Here is a 22,689-nt window from a genome sequence, read left to right as displayed (position 1 = left end):
ATGTTTTGTTACATTATATTAAAAAGCTAAGTTAAAAAGAAATCTCAACTTTTTATATTACACTAAAGATAATTTAGTTTCTTAGAAAAATTATCTTGATAACTAGATAAAATGCTTTGCACATCGAGACTAAATGATGTTAAATGCAGATTTTTTTATCTTAAGACTAGACCAAAGATTTGCATAAAAACTAAGAAATATTTTTGACCAATATTTCCATAAAATGATTTGTATAAACACTGCACATTAGATATTGATTTGTGACATTATTTTCATAATAGATTGTCAACACAATTATGATGCTGAATTTTGGTATTTTAAATAATGTTTTTTTATAGTCCTAATTCCCTGTAATTAAATCCAGAAATACTGTTTATTAAACCAATATGCCAGTTAGTATAACAGTTTCAATAATGATATAAATTTGAAAAAGATGTTAAAAAAGGCTCAGTTTTCTATGAACAAAACAACATGGCTGTTATGTGGACCGCTGAATTCACAGTGTAGTCGGTGATGTTTTCCATCTATTATCCGCACGGACGACTGAAGTGGAGTCATCAAATAATCGCTGAATATATTCCCACTCGCTATCTTCCTCATCACTGGAGAGGGTTTCCACGAGGTTCCGTCACCAAAATCTTTAGTTCCTGAAGAGAAAGAAAGAAAGAAATGTTTTATTTAACGACGCACTCAACACATTTTTATTTACGGTTATATGGCGTCAGACATATGGTTAAGGACCACACAGATTTTGAGAGGAAACCCGCTGTCGCCACATAGGCTAGTCTTTTACGACAGGCAGCAAGGGGTCTTTTATTTGCGCTTCCCACAGGCAGGATAGCACAAACCATGGCCTTTGTTGAACCAGTTATGGATCACTGGTCGGTGCAAGTGGTTTACACCTACCCATTGAGCCTTGCGGAGCACTCACTCAGGGTTTGGAGTTGGTATCTGGATTAAAAATCCCATGCCTCGACTGGGATCCGAACCCAGTACCTACCAGCCTGTAGACTGATGGCCTGCCACGACACCACCGAGGCCGGTTTCCTGAAGAGAGATCAGCCAAGAATAAGAGAATGTAGTGTCGTGAAAGAATAGCTTTAAGCTATTCTTTTAATTCTGTTGAAGTCTAGCGCTTTTTTATATATAGCTGTGAAAACTACAAAACTAGTAAGACATTTTAAATAATTGTGTAATAAATACGGAACAGTGAAAAACAGACTGAAGTCATAACACAAAAAAGCATGATCAACACGTTTAATGACTAAACAACAGCATGATCAACACGTTCAATGACTAAACAACAGCATGATCAACACGTTCAATGACTAAACAACAGCATGATCAACACGTTCAATGACTAAACAACAGCATGATCAACACGTTCAATGACTAAACAACAGCATGATCAACACGTTTAATGACTAAACAACAACATGATCAACACGTTTAATGACTAAACAACAGCATGAAACCAATACTGAATGCTGCAGGAAGCCAAATGTTCTGATAACAATACTGTTTTATTTAGGAAAGAAAATCTTAAAAACACTCCAGCATAGCACTCATACCTTATTTTTAACTCTGTTTTGGTTTCTGGAAAATTTCATAGGAAATTGACACTAGACAACAAATTTAAATAAGTTTGAAAAGTTTGTAAAATAGCGAGTTCCTATAAGCTTTTTATTAAAGAATAACGGGAAAAGTGTTCAGACAGTTCTAAAATGTAGAATTCAATCTAAAAAATTACACTTGGTCTTTTCCTCAAAATGTATAAAGATTTAAAAATTAACTTGAATATCATCAAGACCCGCCTCCCCTTTTTTAATATCTATTTTTGATGTTTAGAAATGAATTAACGTTTTATGTTAATCCCAGATAATATAAAAATAATATTCATTCATACCTTTTACTTTTTCCACTTTGCCATTGGTCAGAATCAAGAAGATGATGTCATTGTTGTCAGCAGAAGTCAACACAAGGTCGTAACCCTTGGTGGTGGTTGATGGGAAGAAGGTCACATCGCCAATGTTGGTGCTCACAGTCAGTTCAAAAGCAGACTCTAACGAACCTAAAACAATTAATACATATATTAATTATGGCTACATTATTTTTATTCCAAATTGTATAATGCACTTAGACTGTACCTGACATCGAGACTGCATTAATATGGGCAATGTTGTTATGAGTAATGGCTATTGAACTAGGTGTTTTGTTAAGTCTATTTAACATAGTTTGGGAACCATGAAAGTTTACTCATCAATCTGTTTTACTCATAATGTTTGGAACATGCCCTAAACTTGCACAAGCATCTCTAAATTAATCAGTCAAAAAAGAGTTCCAGTGTCTCAGAAACAAACTATTTAGTAGGTCAGTACAACACAAAAGGGTTAATTTACTGGCAATATTTGTTCAGTCTCATACTCTGTTTATAATTTTTAAATTAATTTTAAAAATGGTTTAGTAAAATAATTAGGGGCCGTCCATAATTTTCTACATTTACACGAGTGTACAAACAGTACGCTTTTGACAAAAAAAGCGTACGCTAGCCCCTTAACCCCCCCCCCCCCGCGTATGGTTTGTACACTTGTGAAAATGTAGAAAATTATGGACGGCCCCCAAGGCATCCTAAAATTAGGCTAATTTATTTTCAGAACAACATTTACTGCCACAAACTTGGTATAATCAAAAATGCTGGCATTACGGTGTTAAATATACCACTGAATGGTCATAGTTTATCAAAATAACACATATATTTAAAATAGTTTTATTTACAGCAACCAACCTTGTTCAGAAACGATGGATACGAAAACTTTTCCCGATTCGCCGTCGACTGTGACCACATGCCTGGAGTCGGGGGACACGTAAGGTTTACCGGGCGTAGGTATCATCCTGACAACGGCGTCTGTGACGTAGTCGAGCAGCAGCTGATGTGAGATGTGAGTCTCGGGTGAGACACACTGAAGCAACACATGACCTCCTGAAATAGTGTCAATACAAACATGAAAAACCAGCAGCTGATGTGAGATGTGAGTCTCGGGTGAGACACACTGAAGCAACACGTGACCTCCTGAAATAGTGTCAATACAAACGTGAAAAACCAGCAGTGTAAATAAAACAACACCACTAGAGCACATTCACTGATTAATTATCAAACATTTGGTCATTCTGACATATAGTCTTAGAGAAGAAACCCACTACATGTTTCCCATTAGGGATCTTTTATATGCAGACAGGATAGCAGGGATCACCCTGGATCAAAAATACCTGTAGCCAAAATATTAGCCAAATGTAATTTTTATTAGCCATATTGAAAATGCTTTAGCCAAATTTGTTTTACGCAGTACTGTATAGAGTATTTATATATGAATATGAAAATGTATCTTTTTCAGCTAATTGTGTACAAACTGGAATAAATAGGAATAACAAAACCTCAATGGGGGTAGGGGAAGTTAATATATTACTTCGATTTTTCAGCAGGAGTGGGGTGGGGTGGGAATGCATTATCTTCAGAGTTTGAAGTCAGTACCCCATACACCCACCCCCACTTCTAAGGCCTATGACATTAAATTAACAAACATACAGAAATATGGGGGGTGGGTGGATGTTTATTGAGGGTTGTTTTTTCTTTCTTCCTTTTTTCCCCAAATAAAAATTTGAGAGCTTTTTTTTATATAGAGCTCATTATTTCTTTAAATAGCAATCTTTATGTTAAGATGTTAATTTGAATTTTTTTTTTTTTTTGACCCATCAATTCCCTACCCTGAACAATTTCATAATTTGTGCCATGTTGTTGTTGATTTCAGCGTCGTGTTAAATGCTTGTTGTGATTTCTGCTTGCAAAATACCTCGGCTAAGAATGCCGACTTCACAGTATACTCCATTTATTTATATTAACAAAAAAAAAAAAAAGAAACAAAAAAAGGGTAATAAAATTAAAATTTACGCTCTTTTTAAAATCCAGCTAACTTAATAAATGTCACCTCACAGTCTTACAAATTTATAGCTAAAATTATCTAACAAATATGATTATTGTAAACTACTTTTATTCAGTGTACATTTAAGTTTAACTGCAATTTGTATAAATACTGCATGTTCATTTCCCGCGATAGCGATCTGCATGCGTGTTCTCGACCATGGGTACGAAATTAACAAAGACAAAGGAATAAACAAAAACTGCAGTTAGGTATTCATTAATGCGAACAACTATTGTTTTTCTACAAATTTACATCAAGATTTACTTTTGCGTAATCGTATTGTTTAATATTGGCAACGATGTCTCTTGACACGCGGGTGTCGGCTGACTCTGAAGCGTGACGTAGATTGGTGCCGAGAGCTGTCCTCAGTTCAGCCAACGAACGTTCTTCCTAACGTTTGTGAACTATTTGATTAGTGTTCGTCATGTCCATTCGGTTTAATGTGAAGCGCACAAACCAGTCTTGCGAACATTTTGTTTTCGCTCGGTCTGGCTGAATTCGGCCCTTGAGATAGCCTACATATGTCTTTCGGCCCTAAACTGGCATGTGTATTAAAATTGACATGCTTTGTCCGGCTGTTTTTATTACTTTGGTTTAAAGATTTTACAAAGTAAAAATAACAAGTTCCAGATCTTCCAGACATTGCTGTCATACATGTTGAATGCATGCCGTTAAAATTAATAACTGTGATTAATTAAAATAAGCAAACATTATAAGGCCTACGCTGAATTCTGCATGACACCATTTTTGGTTACCGGTCGCGAGATCGCTATTAAGCTAATTGAATATTTGGTATTATTATTATGTTTGAGTTGTCGGATAGATTATGTAACCGTTTGTTCACACCAGAAGACAGAAAATGGCTTAGCCAAAATTTTAGCCACTTGCAAATTTTATTAGCCATTTTTTGTAAAAATTAGCCAATGGCTAATTTGGCTACCGACAGCGTGAGCCCTGGGATAGCACACCACAACCTTTGATATACCAGTTGTGTCAGTGTAAACAAATACATCACATAACCATGTAGACATATACAGACTACTAATGAATGAATGAATGAAATTGTATAAACCAGGGGCTGTATGCATGAGGGGCGGATAAGTCCACTATCCGGGAATAGTGCCTATCCGCCGGATAAGTGGGGAAATTTGGTATGCATGACGGCAGGATAGAGCTCCCCGAATAGCCTAAACGCAAATAACGCTATTCGCTACATTTTCTCCATATAAAGGCCTATCCGCCGGATAAGTCTGAAAGGAAAATGGTCGTGCTGGTGTGTTGCGATTCAGAAACAGGCAAATATGTCGACAAAACTGGTTATTTCTTGATCGAACAAAGCAATTTGACACGTTTTATAATGTGGAAAAACATGAAGAATTTAAATTTGAACAACAAGATATTCTGAAGATCACAGATGAAATATCAGGAAACATCGAAGTGTCCAGTCGGTTGGGCATGTTAACGTCGTTGTCAAAAATCTACAAAAGTACAAGTTTGCAACACTTTCAATATGTCTACGGTAACTGATCGGTGAGGAACTTGTTTTTATGTAATAATTATTACATATTAAATTCCGTCTGTTTGTATTTGCCACATCGCCATGCATTGTCTTCAATCTTTTAATGTAACCTATCGAAAACCGTCCCCCATCAAAAACCCTCCCATTGGCATTGTACTTCCTATTTCTTTTTAACTTCAAACAACGTAAGCACGAATTTTGATTACGTCATACATGTATGTTGTTCACGAAACCACGTCGACAACGTATCCAAAAATGGGAAGGTTATTTGGGGAACATACAAAAATGGAAATATAGAAATTAATCTGTATGTTTTTTGGGGGGGGTGGGTATGCCTGGGAACATAAACAACGGCTTGTCAAACAACTAGCCTAAGGTAAGCAAATAAAGTTTTAGATTTTCACTAAATTGTCAGCGTAAATAATATTAAACCACCGGATGATTGAAATGGCCATGCACAGTACTGTAGTGTAGGCTACCCTTTTAGTGGAACATAGTTTTCGTAACTGAAACAAGTAGTTTAATTTTATTTTTATTGAAAACATGTGCAAGATATATAATAATTATATAAGCTACAACTTTCATTGATTCGTTGACTCACTTACTTATGTATTGGTTCATTTTATGTTATAGACATGCATCAGTCAACAATTTGGTGAGATGGACTGATAACACTCTTCAGCAGGTGCTAAACCACAAAACGAATATGGATGTATCAAATGTCATTCTGTCAATGTGCAGGTACTGCAGACAGTGTGTGTGTGAGTGTGTAAAACTATGTGTGTGTATATAGATAGCAGAGAGAGAGAGAGAGAGAGAGAGAGAGAGAGAGAGAGAGAGAGAGAGAGAGAGAGAGAGAGAGAGAGAGAGAGAGAGAGAGAGAGAGAGATACCAGGGGCGTAGGCTGGGGCGGGAGGAATTCGGGGGCTTCCGACGAACCCACCCCCCCCACCCCCCCCAACAAATGGTCCGCTTTCAGTACTAAAACATACAGGTTTATAAAAATGGAGTTTCGGGTGGTGCAGAAACAAAATAGAAAAAGGTCCACTTGGTTCATATTCGAAACCACCCACCCCCCCCCCCCCCCCCCCACCCAGGTCCAGAGCATGCTATGCCCCTGCAGAGAGAGAGAGAGACAGAGACAGAGAGAGAGAGAACTAGCTGAAGTAATTATTTTAAAGCATAAATATGGTGTTGGTAAGATAAATTAACTACTAAACATAAGATACAATTTTTCACCATTATTAAAGCATAGATTTGATAAAAGTAAAACTATATAGCTACATAACAAGTTCTATCATTGTGCTCTATAAACATATATTGTGACATGCTGTCAAATTCTTTTCTTTCTTTTTTTACCTTAATGAAGCAGATGATTTGTTCTTTTTCTTAAAAACAACAACCCCCCCCCCCCCCCCCCCCCCCCCCCAAAAAAAAAACCCACCCCAAAAACCCAAAAACCCAAAAAAACAAAAACAAAAAAAACCCACCTGTTATTACCCAGATATCTTATTATCATAAATGTCATATTTGTAACATTTTGTTCCAGGTACATGGCACATAAGTTGCTGTACACTCTGGTTGTGAACCCAAGTACATCTGAAGTGAAGATATACAGCTGGACAAAGTTCAAGCAAGTTGAATGTGTGCCTTTTGGAACATTCTAAGATTCATAAAGTTATTACGGTTTGTGTAATGTGCTAAAAGCCTCCATCTGATTCAGAGAAATACAATGACAGTGATCCAGGTTTGGTTTTGTTACAAGATGATAACTTTGGTATGAAAGAGATTTCAACCCAAGTGGTTCATGATGTTGATCGCAGAGCTGTTATGTACTAATATACATTTACTCTTAAAGACAGCTGTAGATAATGACAAAGTAATTTACATGCTCTGTTAACACAAAATGATATTCATATTTTACATTTTTCATACATCTTCATTTTGAATTTAAATCAATATGCAACAGGAATATAATGTTACAGTTAGATTATTATAATTGAGAACTTCAATGCAAAACAATTCATAAAATAAAAACAAATAACAAAATAATTATGAAAAATACATGAATTATTTTAAGTAATAATTTTTGTTCATGTACAGTACTGAGTAACTTTAATTACATGTTTCCTCTGACATGTCGCCCACTTTAATTAACAATTTAAGATGTGTTTATCTTAAGATATCTACACTTGGTTTATTTACTTCTACACTACACTCATTCTTCACAATTTGTAAAGTGAAATAAATTATAAATATTACTTTGAATTGTTGTTGTTTGTTGTGTATTTCAGTGTATATCCTGTTTAGCAATATGTACTGATTGAAAGAAATAAGGGATCACACCAACACTTACAGGAGGTAGTGACTGCAGCAAAAACACTCATCTATTGTGTCAGGAAGTTAACCATGTTACTGTCATCCAGTCTCACATTCCTGTCATTCAGTGACTCCCACATTACATCTTCGTACTTTATACAGACATTAGGACGATAATAGTATTCAATACTAAGTGTTCCCTTATTTCTTTCTCTGTATATTTTGTATATCATGTACAAAACGTCATTTATTTTTATGGTATTTTAAGTTTCAACATGGAATAGAGTATATATACGTGTAACATGGAATTAAGTCCCTATGTATTAAAAGTGTAAATACTAGTAGTTAACATCACTAGTTATTTAAGATACAGTTGGTTTGACGGACTAATGTTATTACACTTGGTACAATAATGGAAATCAAATCTTTGCAGAGCTGACTGAAAGCAATGACAAATTAATGAAAAACTAAAATTAAAAGTTCCATTCTTGTGGTGTCCATAATTGAGCACTCCATTCCCCTCTATGTCTTGGATATGCCTCTAAAAGTTGTTTATGTGTGTTAAATAATACTGATGACATTTTAAAATCTAACTTTTATTCCAGATTATAAATTGTATATTTGCATTTGGATTTTAAAAATATGATTTAGTTTTTTAATATTACTTTTGTATGGCTATTAAATAATGATAACGGAAAATTGCCCCTGTATTAAAAGCAGTTTCCGTTTCTCTTTTGGGGGTTCTGCCTACGTATTTTAGACTATGACTGTGTGTGCCATAATTCATTTTAACAAAACCCCAAGTGTGTTTCACTGGGTGTTTATTTTCATAAATGTTCAGTCCATTTTGTTTACTGAAACAAAAGAAAACTTTCAGTGGTGGTAGTATTGGGGGTGTGGGTAGGTGTGGGGCTCATAATCCATATGAAAAAACACTTCTTTATTTGTATAAATTTGGACAAAAAGTATATTATCGTCGTCAAGTGCAGGTAATCAAGTATTTCTTTGTTATTTCTCTCTCCCTCTACCCCTCCCTACCTCTATCCAGCCCCCCCCCCCCTCTCTCGCACACACGCCTGTATAAGAATCATCACGCATTGTTACACGGGAGTGGGGCGGGACGTAACCCAGTGGTAAAGTGCTCGCGCAGTCGGTTTGGGATCGATCCCTGTCAGTAGACCCATTGGGCTATTTCTCGCTCCAGCCAGTGCACCAGGACTGGTATATTAAAGGTTGTGATATGTGCTATCCTCTCTATGGGATGGTGCATATAAAAGATCCCTTGGTACTAATCGAAAAGAGTAGACCGTGAAATGGCAACAGCGGGTTTTCTCCTCAATATCTGTGTGGTCCTTAACCATGTGTCCGACGCCATATAACCGTAAATAAAATGTGCTGAGTGCGTCGTTAATAAAACAGTTCCTTCCTTCCTTTTTACATGGGTTACGTTAAAAATAATACTGTCAGTAGAATGAATGAAAAACACAGAGAGAAGTTTTAAGGCCAGCTCATTTGGCCTGAATGTCTTATTCGTTTTAAACCCGAATTCGAAGATTGCCTGCCCCCACCCCCGGACGCTTATGGTTGGTGTTTGACCTATTTTTATTTTAAAAAATTTGTTCCCACGACTGGTATATCAAAGGCCGTGGTGTGTACTATCCTGTCTGTGGGATGGTGCATATGAAAGATTCCTTGCTACTAATGGAAAAATGTAGCGGGTTGTCTCTATCACTGTCAAAAATGACCATATGTTTGACATCTAATAGCCAATGATTAATAAATCAATGTGCTCTAGTGGTGTCGTTCAAACAAAACAAACTATTTTATTTATTGACCTGTTTTCTAGTTATCTCCCTCTATATCTGCATTTCTATATTTTATTAGTATGCTGGGTGTTATATCTTGGTCCCCCATTTTTATTTATTTATTTTGCAAAACTATTTGCCTCTATTTTATTATTATTTGTTTCTAATTTGCACCCCTTCCTAAATATATACTGCACTTTTAATGACTGTTAATAAATGGATTGCTACATGTATATATATAATTTTTCTTTCTTATAACTATGTATTTAATTTTATTTATTTTCATTATTATTTTTGTATTATTATTATTTAGTTTAATTTAAATTTAAATTTTAATTGTATTTATAAATAAATGTATTTATATATTTTATTTATTTATAAATATTAAATGATACACTGTTCCTTTTGTTTACAAAAGTACATTGTAAGCTCAACGTTAGGTTCCAGAATGCCATGCGTGGCGAGGAGTTCCCTCAATCTAAAAATAATGCCGCCGGATAGCTATTCGCGACGTCATTTACGTTTATGCATACCAAAAAGCGAACAAATTTAAACGCGATTAGCAATCCGCGTTTAGCCGCTATCCGCATTTAGTCTTATCCGCTCCTCATGCATACGGCCCCTGGGCATTTGCCCCTGCTGTATCTATTAAGTGCTAAAATCACTGAGTTACATCCCATTTTCAATTTCTAGTAGAACATATTCATGTAAGAATACATGGTGTGTAATTGTCCATAAGCACAAAGGTTGAGATATTCAGTCAACAGGAAATATCAACAATAGGGATAAATGTGAGTGAACAGGAAATATCACTGATAGGGATAAATGTGAGTGAACAGGAAATATCACCGATAGGGATAAATGTGAGGGAACAGGAAATATCACCGATAGGGATAAATGTGAGTTAACAGGAAATATCACCGATAGGAATAAATGTGAGTGAACAGGAAATATCACCGATAGGAATAAATGTGAGTGAACAGGAAATATCACCGATAGGAATAAATGTGAGTGAACAGGAAATATCACTGATAGGAATAAATGTGAGTGAACAGGAAATATTACCGATAGGAATAAATGTGAGTGTCTTGGGCACACAGTCGTATTTGGAGATGTCAATGGTGTTGATGTACTTCATGGTGCGGAGATCAAGCTTGAACAATTCCTCCTGGCCACTGTGGGTCACGTAGCCATAGTTGAATTCATGGTGAAGGTCGTTTGAAGGTGGCAGAAACAAGTCCTGTACCTGGAATCAAGTGAGAAAAACAAATATCACCTTTATTCTTTCTAATTTTTGGGGTTTTTTTCGGAAGAAAATATATTTGTAGCTTTGAATGTAATACCCACTTAAAAACAACAGCTGAAAGATATTTAAAAAGCTGAAAATGATATGCCATATTTTTAATATAAACACAATTTTTCAACATAGTAAAAACAATTTCACATGAAAACACTGAAAAATCAGATCATTGATATGCTAAGTCTCACCAGGTCGAAGCGGTTTCCAACAGGCTGCGTGTGGACTGAGTGATGCTGGATATACTTGCTGGCGTCGCGGATCACAACCACGGTCTTAGTGCTGCCGTCCTTGTCGCCGTTCCAACACAACACCCACACCTGATCAAGGTGGGCCACGTAGTGCAGGTTCACCGGAGACTTGTCAGTGTCTATCACCTGAAACATGGAATAAATACTGATACAACACACTGGAGTTTACACCCATATAACACTGGAGACTTGTCGGTGTCTATCACCTGAAACGTGGAATAAATACTGATACAACACACTGGAGTTTACACCCATATAACACTGGAGACTTGTCAGTGTCTATCACCTGAAACGTGGAATAAATACTGATACAACACACTGGAGTTTACACCCATATAACACTGGAGACTTGTCAGTGTCTATCACTTGAAACGTGGAATAAATACTGATACAACACACTGGAGTTTACACCCATATAACACTGGAGACTTGTCAGTGTCTATCACTTGAAACGTGGAATAAATACTGATACAACACACTGGAGTTTACACCCATATAACACTGGAGACTTGTCAGTGTCTATCACCTGAAACGTGGAATAAATACTGATACAACACACTGGAGTTTACACCCATATAACACTGGAGACTTGTCAGTGTCTATCACTTGAAACGTGGAATAAATACTGATACAACACACTGGAGTTTACACCCATATAACACTGGAGACTTGTCAGTGTCTATCACCTGAAACGTGGAATAAATACTGATACAACACACTGGAGTTTACATCCATATAACACTGGAGACTTGTCAGTGTCTATCACCTGAAACGTGGAATAAATACTGATACAACACACTGGAGTTTACACCCATTTAACACTGGAGACTTGTCAGTATCTATCACCTGAAACATGGAAGAAAAACACTGATGTAACCAACACAATATAGTTAATCTAACATTTTTAGTCACAGGAATTCTTGTAGCCTTTCAAATAGTATGCTGCACAATATCACTGGGTACTTATCATCTGTCCCATCCTCCTACATAAACAAATTTTGTAAATAATTTCAATTTAAAGAAAAGTAAAAGTGTTTTGGAAATAAAATAAAATACTATTTTTGTGTGCAATTTAGAAGAACAAAGGCGTTCCCTGTGGGAAGGACTATAAATTTGTAGTACCGTATATTGCCATGTATTAGCCGACTTTTGAAGTCTAGAAATACTTTCCAAAAGAAGAGAGTCGGCTTATACATGGAGGCAACAAATTGGTTTATAAAATTCCGATAGAAAATACTCCCGACTGCGACTTACAAATTTTGATCAGACCCTTACAGCCTTTGACAGCTTATGTAACAATATTATGTAGTTTTTAGTTATTGAATGCATTAATAGTTTTATGAATAATAATAAAAATTACTTGTTTTATTGTCATTTCAATGGTAAAAATCATGTTCCGCCATCTTTGTTTAACACCTCTGTCTATATCATTTTATAAGCTCTTATTTGATGGATAACATGATTTTGTGTAAACAACAGCCATGGACCACAGAATCGTGTTTTTGTGTGGAGGGGAAAACAGGGATTAAACATGCCTTAATGAGTTTATTATTTGCTGTCCAATGAATAATTATATTACTTATGTACAGTGAGTGGTATGTTGTTACAGCTTGAATTGTTTATTTTCTTGTTATGATTTATCGGTGCTAAATTAGCTTTGCATGGCATGGAAGACGTTAGCATTGCCGTAACAATTACTGTGTCTGTAATAATTAAAATGAAAATATAATGAAAAAGAAAAGCACAAATCTATTTGTTGACAGTATTGTTGAAATCAATACAATGTACAATTGGACAAAAGATGACTTTGGCTTATACACGAGGTCGATGATTTTGTACTTGATATTTAGGGTCAATCTAAGAGGTCGGCTTATACAAGGAGTCGGCTAATACACAGCAATATATGGTATCATAAATTTGTATTATATGCATACATATATCATATTTTCATTGTGTCCTTAAATTCATTGACTGCACTAGTCCATGAATTACAGGAAAACATGACCACCAAGAATAAGTGATTTCACAGTAATACAAATGATATAGTCTGCAGTACGGTTATGGCCGACCCCACACCCTCACTTTACACATCCCCACCTGACTCGCCCCCCCCACCCCCAACCCACCTGGATTGGGTTCCACTTGTAAGTGGATTCTATGATGATGATTCTGTTCTCCTTGGGCTGAATGACGTAGACCAATGCAGACAAACTGGTTGTTCATGGTAATGGCCAACTTCCTCACACACACCCTTGTCTCTCTACCCATCCCCACCACACACACACCCAACTGACCCAGCTACCCACCTGGATTGGGTTCCACTTGTGAGTGGATTCTATGATGATGATTCGGTTTTCCTTGGGCTGACTGACGTAGACAAACTGGTTGTTCACGTTGACCGCCGACCCCCACTGACAGCCGATGTCTGGGTCACACAGTTTGAGAGGGCCGTCCATGTTGTCTGGGATGAACTTGAAGCTGCCGAAGTCGCCTGTCGCATCCCGGCGGATCAGACAAGAGTTGGGGTCGTAGGCCGTGTAACCTTTGTCATGGAACACCAGAAACGTCCCAAACGACTTGTGGTAGCTGGGATCTAAAAACGGGTCAAATTAAATGATAATACAGAGGTAATTAATAGTGATATATTACTGATTAACACTGTCATGTTAAACATTTAAAAAAGTCCTGAATTAAAAAAAATATGTCTAAAAGTTTTAACTTATTCAGAGTTCGACAAATCTGCTAGCCCGACGCCCGTGGCTAGTGGTTTTTAAGTTCGGACTAGTGAGAAACGCAAAACCACTAGCCAGCAGGGCTAGTGGTTTCCCACCCCCTCTCCTTATCGCTTGATTGTGTTTTTGTTTTTGTTTTTTTTCTTTTTCTCTCGGCTGAAATTTCGTTTAATAAATTTGATTGTGACGTTTGTCATAGAATAATATCAACAACATCATCAGTATATAATAATAATCCACTTGAACTAGGTCTGCAAACTGCAGTAACATGCTATCTCTACATCGTTACGGTTACAGCATGCATTGTTTACTTTTCCTTTTCAAGTTTCTGGCACAGGAAATTCTAGTCTAATGACATGCGTGTTTTGATTGGTTGGACACGTCACGTGGTAGTTAATCTTGCACATAATTGTGTTTTAGGCTAACTTGGAAATCACCAATCGAGACGACAGGTTAATCTCAGTCAAGTAAACCCCAGTCATACTTTGAATTTCAGTGTTTGTTTTATTTACCTATTGTTTTCTAATTTAACACTTCGCTTATGTATGGTTATCGGCAACCAGGAAAACAATTTACTTTAATGGTAACCGCACATGCAATAACTCGGCTTGGGCTATTACGTTTGGATAATGTCTCACAGCTGCTGATACAAGATAATACCTTTTTTGTTCACCAATTAACAACGGATTAGATGTCGCCGTTCTATTCTTTTGATATCGGTCTGACATGGGATAATGCCCTGTATTTGAGCAATTGGCAGTACCGTTCCTGGCGACATGAATAGTAGGCCCTAAAAGCACAACCCACTACCAAATACACTCAACCATCTATTACCGTGTGTCACACTGTCGTACCCTCATTTAAATTTAATTATTTTGATAGTGGTTTTAGATACCAACCATGAGTTTAATCAATTATTTTTCCTTGGGAGTGGGCAAAGGCGAAAACGGGACAATAACGATGGCTCACACTGGACAAAAGACCAAACGTACAACACGACAAAACTGAAAGTTACAACACAATTTAAGTGTTTGTTTCATTTTACTGTTATACTCGTAAATGTGTAATCTTACAAAAATTTGATAAAAATCCAGTTATAATTGATCAAGAATTTGGGCTAGTGCTTTATCTTAGTGACCTAGTGGTTTTCACAAACCCACTAGCCCTGTGGCTAGTGACTTTTCAAAATATTTGTCATACTCTGCTTATTACGTAGCCTAAAGTAGATGCACATACAGGTATGCATGCATGTGAAAAGAGAAAAATATTGTTTGTGTGATAATACCTCAGCACTTTAAATCACAGCCAACATACGAATACTGCAATATTACATTGTTATACATTTTTGTATTGTTTTATGTTTCGAAGAATTCACTTATTTTACAAATACCATATGTCTGAACAAGACTAACAAGTGTCTTAAGTAACACATGACCTTCTGCCTGTATTATAGCACAGACTGACAAACAATGGCACACGTTTGTGTTCATAATTCTAAGATTTGAACACCACAAACGAACTTTCATCTTATCAAACAAGTGTCACTCACATGACTGTTTCTTGTTGTCCGGGTCTTGAATGAACACGGATGCGACTCCCTCGGCCACGCCGGCCTGGTTCTCGCCAATACATTTGTACGCCCCCGTGTCTCGGTGGAAGTCCGCGTTGTGCACGGTCAGGGTGCCATTGGCATCTGAAAACACACGGAAACATTTACTCAGTGAACACAAACATGCATGCATGAACTGTTTAAAGAAACCTCATCACGAAAAATACAACAGAATGCACACACACGCGCGCACACATACACACACACACACGAACATGCACACACACGAACATGCACACACACACACACACACATACCCACACCGCATAACACACACTACACCACACTAAACATATGCATGCAACTTTTAAAATAGTTATATGAAAACAGTTTACCTATAAGAACAAGTGAGAATAAAATCTTGTGCCAAACCATTATAATATTGCACATCAAAATCATTGTGTACTTTATGTGTAATACTCCGAGGGGGGGGGGGGGGGGGGGTGGGGGGGGGGGGGGGGGGGGGGGGGGGGGGGGGGGGGGGGGGGGGGGGGGGGGGGGGGGCGCCACATAACCGTAAATAAAATGTGTCGAGTGCGTCATTAAATAAAACATTTCTTTCCTTCTTTATGTGTAATAAGTACCATCAGTTAAAGCAATTTATATTCTTAGAAACCTTCAACAACAGAGTTACTTCCCTTTTCAAATTGCATATCAAGGTTAATTTATTAGATTACACATAACATGTAAATGCAGGGTTGACACCCCGAATTTATGGCTACCTAGTTAATATTCAATTATATACCACAATACTGATAACAATTTATTAGATTACACATAACATGTAAATGCAGGGTTGACACACCGAATTTATGGCTACCTAGTTAATATTCAATTATATACCACAATACTGATAACAATTTATTAGATTACACATTACATGTAAATGCAAGGTTGACACCCCGAATTTATGGCTACCTAGTTAATATTCAATTATATACCACAATACTGATAACAATTTATTAGATTACACATTACATGTAAATGCAGGGTTGACACCCCGAATTTATGGCTACCTAGTTAATATTCAATTATATACCACAATACTGATAACAATTTATTAGATTACACATTACATGTAAATGCAGGGTTGACACACCGATTTATGGCTACCTAGTTAATATTCAATTATATACCACAATACTGATAACAATTTATTAGATTACACATTACATGTAAATGCAGGGTTGACACACCGAATTTATGGCTACCTAGTTAATATTCAATTATATACCACAATACTGATAACAATTTATTAGATTACACATTACATGTAAATGCAGGGTTGACACCCCGAATTTATGGCTACCTAGTTAATATTCAATTATATACCACAATACTGATAACAATTTATTAGATTACACATTACATGTAAATGCAGGGTTGACACCCCGAATTTATGGCTACCTAGTTAATATTCAATTATATACCACAATACTGATAACAATTTATTAGATTACACATTACATGTAAATGCAGGGTTGACACACCGAATTTATGGCTACCTAGTTAATATTCAATTATATACCACAATACTGATAACAATTTATTAGATTACACATTACATGTAAATGCAGGGTTGACACACCGAATTTATGGCTACCTAGTCAATATTCAATTATATACCACAATACTGATAACAATTTATTAGATTACACATTACATGTAAATGCAGGGTTGACACACCGATTTATGGCTACCTAGTCAATATTCAATTATATACCACAATACTGATAACAATTTATTAGATTACACATTACATGTAAATGCAGGGTTGACACACCGAATTTATGGCTACCTAGTTAATATTCAATTATATACCACAATACTGATAACAATTTATTAGATTACACATTACATGTAAATGCAGGGTTGACACACCGAATTTATGGCTACCTAGTTAATATTCAATTATATACCACAATACTGATAACAATTTATTAGATTACACATTACATGTAAATGCAGGGTTGACACACCGATTTATGGCTACCTAGTCAATATTCAATTATATACCACAATACTGATAACAATTTATTAGATTACACATTACATGTAAATGCAGGGTTGACACACCGATTTATGGCTACCTAGTCAATATTCAATTATATACCACAATACTGATAACAATTTATTAGATTACACATTACATGTAAATGCAGGGTTGACACACCGATTTATGGCTACCTAGTCAATATTCAATTATATACCACAATACTGATAACAATTTATTAGATTACACATTACATGTAAATGCAGGGTTGACACACCGATTTATGGCTACCTAGTCAATATTCAATTATATACCACAATACTGATAACAATTTATTAGATTACACATTACATGTAAATGCAGGGTTGACACACCGATTTATGGCTACCTAGTCAATATTCAATTATATACCACAATACTGATAACAATTTATTAGATTACACATTACATGTAAATGCAGGGTTGACACACCGATTTATGGCTACCTAGTCAATATTCAATTATATACCACAATACTGATAACAATTTATTAGATTACACATTACATGTAAATGCAGGGTTGACACACCGATTTATGGCTACCTAGTCAATATTCAATTATATACCACAATACTGATAACAATTTATTAGATTACACATTACATGTAAATGCAGGGTTGACACACCGATTTATGGCTACCTAGTCAATATTCAATTATATACCACAATACTGATAACAATTTATTAGATTACACATTACATGTAAATGCAGGGTTGACACACCGAATTTATGGCTACCTAGTCAATATTCAATTATATACCACAATACTGATAACAATTTATTAGATTACACATTACATGTAAATGCAGGGTTGACACACCGATTTATGGCTACCTAGTCAATATTCAATTATATACCACAATACTGATAACAATTTATTAGATTACACATTACATGTAAATGCAGGGTTGACACACCGATTTATGGCTACCTAGTCAATATTCAATTATATACCACAATACTGATAACAATTTATTAGATTACACATTACATGTAAATGCAGGGTTGACACACCGATTTATGGCTACCTAGTCAATATTCAATTATATACCACAATACTGATAACAATTTATTAGATTACACATTACATGTAAATGCAGGGTTGACACACCGATTTATGGCTACCTAGTCAATATTCAATTATATACCACAATACTGATAACAATTTATTAGATTACACATTACATGTAAATGCAGGGTTGACACACCGATTTATGGCTACCTAGTCAATATTCAATTATATACCACAATACTGATAACAATTTATTAGATTACACATTACATGTAAATGCAGGGTTGACACACCGATTTATGGCTACCTAGTCAATATTCAATTATATACCACAATACTGATAACAATTTATTAGATTACACATTACATGTAAATGCAGGGTTGACACACCGAATTTATGGCTACCTAGTCAATATTCAATTATATACCACAATACTGATAACAATTTATTAGATTACACATTACATGTAAATGCAGGGTTGACACACCGAATTTATGGCTACCTAGTCAATATTCAATTATATACCACAATACTGATAACAATTTATTAGATTACACATTACATGTAAATGCAGGGTTGACACACCGAATTTATGGCTACCTAGTCAATATTCAATTATATACCACAATACTGATAACAATTTATTAGATTACACATTACATGTAAATGCAGGGTTGACACACCGAATTTATGGCTACCTAGTCAATATTCAATTATATACCACAATACTGATAACAATTTATTAGATTACACATTACATGTAAATGCAGGGTTGACACACCGATTTATGGCTACCTAGTCAATATTCAATTATATACCACAATACTGATAACAATTTATTAGATTACACATTACATGTAAATGCAGGGTTGACACACCGATTTATGGCTACCTAGTCAATATTCAATTATATACCACAATACTGATAACAATTTATTAGATTACACATTACATGTAAATGCAGGGTTGACACACCGAATTTATGGCTACCTAGTCAATATTCAATTATATACCACAATACTGATAACAATTTATTAGATTACACATTACATGTAAATGCAGGGTTGACACACCGATTTATGGCTACCTAGTCAATATTCAATTATATACCACAATACTGATAACAATTTATTAGATTACACATTACATGTAAATGCAGGGTTGACACACCGAATTTATGGCTACCTAGTCAATATTCAATTATATACCACAATACTGATAACAATTTATTAGATTACACATTACATGTAAATGCAGGGTTGACACACCGAATTTATGGCTACCTAGTCAATATTCAATTATATACCACAATACTGATAACAATTTATTAGATTACACATTACATGTAAATGCAGGGTTGACACACCGAATTTATGGCTACCTAGTCAATATTCAATTATATACCACAATACTGATAACAATTTATTAGATTACACATTACATGTAAATGCAGGGTTGACACACCGATTTATGGCTACCTAGTCAATATTCAATTATATACCACAATACTGATAACAATTTATTAGATTACACATTACATGTAAATGCAGGGTTGACACACCGATTTATGGCTACCTAGTCAATATTCAATTATATACCACAATACTGATAACAATTGGAACATGAGGACAAGGTAGCAGCTTGAATTAAAGTACATTTAGTATAAATGAAATGTTTTAAGGCACCATTATGTTGTACTATTTAGTAGGTCACGCTGTTTGTACCTTTTAATGTCATATAATGCCTTCATTATTTGCTTAAAGTTTCTGTTTTGTTTCATGGTCAAAGTTACTACAATTTTTAACTTGTAATATATCTTTTATTCTAGGGTTTAAACACAAACCTTACACAAATTTGTTTGACTTACGAGTTTTGATGAAGTGTTGAGGGAAGTCAGGTATTCTGACCTCGTTAACCTGCCAGGTGATCTTTGGTGTTGGAATTCCTTCAGCGTGACACTTGATGGTGATGTCGGACTTGGAGACGCGCATCTGGGAGGTGGGAGAAACCTGCACAATGGGCGGCACTGAAAACAAAGCAACAGTGTCAGTATTTCAGGTGATAACACAGTCACAGAACACAAATGGAAAACCAGATTTTATAGGAAGAAACAAAACCTCACTAAAAACAAGGCAACACAGTCAGTATTATTTCAGGTGATAACACAGTCACAGAACAACACAAATGGTAAACCAGATTTTATAGGAAACAAAACCTCACTGAAAACAAAGCAAGTGTCAGTATTTCAGGTGATAACACAGTCACAGAACAACACAAATGGTAAACCAGATTTTATAGGAAGAAACAAAACCTCACTGAAAACAAAGCAAGTGTCAGTATTTCAGGTGATAACACAATCACAGAACACAAATGGAAAACCAGATTTTATAGGAAGAAACAAAACCTCACTAAAAACTAAAAAATACAGTCAGCACAGTTCAAAGAACACAAAAGGTAAACCAGGTTTTACAGGCAGAAACAAGACTTCATATAAAACAATGAAATACTAATGATGTCATTAATATAGAAATAACAGGTGAAGACGAAATTATAAGCAGCCATTATCATTTACTATGAATGTCATGTGATCTAAACAACTTGATATTGAAGCCTAGAAATGATGCAATTTTATTGGTTTATCTCAAATCTAAACACCATACATTAACTACCAACTAATATTAACCAATCAGGGACAAATTTTCCAAAGCATATCACAAGATTGTTAGCATGCGCAAATTATATAAAAATGAGAGAATGTATTTGTTGCACTGAGAAGTTATAATTATGACAAGACTCACTGTGGACTTTGAGAGAATGTACTTGTCGCACTACAGAAGTTATAATTATGACAAGACTCACTGTGGACTTTGAGAGAATGTACTTGTCGCACTACAGAAGTTATAATTATGACAAGACTCACTGTGGACTTTGAGAGAATGTACTTGTTGCACTGAGAAGTTATAATTATGACAAGACTCACTGTGGACTTTGAGAGAATGTACTTGTCGCACTACAGAAGTTATAATTATGACAAGACTCACTGTGGACTTTGAGAGAATGTACTTGTCGCACTACAGAAGTTATAATTATGACATGAGACTCACTGTGGACTTTGACTTTACTGAGAATGTACTTGTCGCACTGACTGTGGTCTGTCTTGTCATTACACATACAGAGCCCCGTTGCCCCTGTGGTAAAAACAGACCCATTCGTTCATTACTGAAATACAGAGCCCCGTCCTCAAACACCTGTGGATAAAAACAGATACAGAGAAATACCCCGTCCTCAAACACCTGTGGATAAAAACAGACAACATTCGTTCATTACTGAAATACAGAGCCCCGTCCTCAAACACCTGTGGATAAAAACAGACAACATTCGTTCATTACTGAAATACAGAGCCCCGTCCTCAAACACCTGTGGATAAAAACAGACAACATTCGTTCATTACTGAAATACAGAGCCCCGTCCTCAAACACCTGTGGATAAAAACAGACAACATTCGTTCATTACTGAAATACAGAGCCCCGTCCTCAAACACCTGTGGATAAAAACAGACAACATTCGTTCATTACTGAAATACAGAGCCCCGTCCTCAAACACCTGTGGATAAAAACAGACAACATTCGTTCATTACTGAGATACAGAGCCCCGTCCTCAAACACCTGTGGATAAAAACAGACAACATTCGTTCATTACTGAAATACAGAGCCCCGTCCTCAAACACCTGTGGATAAAAACAGACAACATTCGTTCATTACTGAAATACAGAGCCCCGTCCTCAAACACCTGTGGATAAAAACAGACAACATTCGTTCATTACTGAAATACAGAGCCCCGTCCTCAAACACCTGTGGATAAAAACAGACAACATTCGTTCATTACTGAAATACAGAGCCCCGTCCTCAAACACCTGTGGATAAAAACAGACAACATTCGTTCATTACTGAAATACAGAGCCCCGTCCTCAAACACCTGTGGATAAAAACAGACAACATTCGTTCATTACTGAAATACAGAGCCCCGTCCTCAAACACCTGTGGATAAAAACAGACAACATTCGTTCATTACTGAAATACAGAGCCCCGTCCTCAAACACCTGTGGATAAAAACAGACAACATTCGTTCATTACT

The 22,689-nt window shown here is 35.9% G+C and overlaps 1 protein-coding gene across 1 annotated transcript in view; it reads right to left on the bottom strand.

Annotated features, from left to right (window-relative positions):
* Positions 1-417: 417 nt before the first annotated feature.
* Positions 418-22,689, bottom strand: part of LOC121378659 — a 110,022-nt gene continuing 87,750 nt past the window's right edge. The window contains exons 11-22 of the mRNA XM_041506936.1: positions 22,627-22,689; positions 22,131-22,220; positions 21,729-21,848; positions 21,476-21,626; positions 20,423-20,581; positions 15,450-15,593; positions 13,475-13,761; positions 11,109-11,294; positions 10,686-10,866; positions 2,786-2,980; positions 1,907-2,071; positions 418-647 (exon numbers count right to left, since the gene is read on the bottom strand). The exon at positions 22,627-22,689 is cut by the window's right edge and continues 138 nt beyond it. Coding sequence (XP_041362870.1) covers positions 448-647; positions 1,907-2,071; positions 2,786-2,980; positions 10,686-10,866; positions 11,109-11,294; positions 13,475-13,761; positions 15,450-15,593; positions 20,423-20,581; positions 21,476-21,626; positions 21,729-21,848; positions 22,131-22,220; positions 22,627-22,689 — 1,941 coding nt within the window. The 3' untranslated portion in view covers positions 418-447. The remainder of the gene's footprint in view (positions 648-1,906; positions 2,072-2,785; positions 2,981-10,685; positions 10,867-11,108; positions 11,295-13,474; positions 13,762-15,449; positions 15,594-20,422; positions 20,582-21,475; positions 21,627-21,728; positions 21,849-22,130; positions 22,221-22,626) is intronic.

The sequence above is a fragment of the Gigantopelta aegis genome, chromosome 8 (genome assembly GCF_016097555.1).
Source record: "Gigantopelta aegis isolate Gae_Host chromosome 8, Gae_host_genome, whole genome shotgun sequence".
Taxonomy (NCBI): Eukaryota; Metazoa; Mollusca; class Gastropoda; order Neomphalida; family Peltospiridae; genus Gigantopelta; species Gigantopelta aegis.
This window is presented reverse-complemented; position numbering and strand designations above follow the sequence as displayed.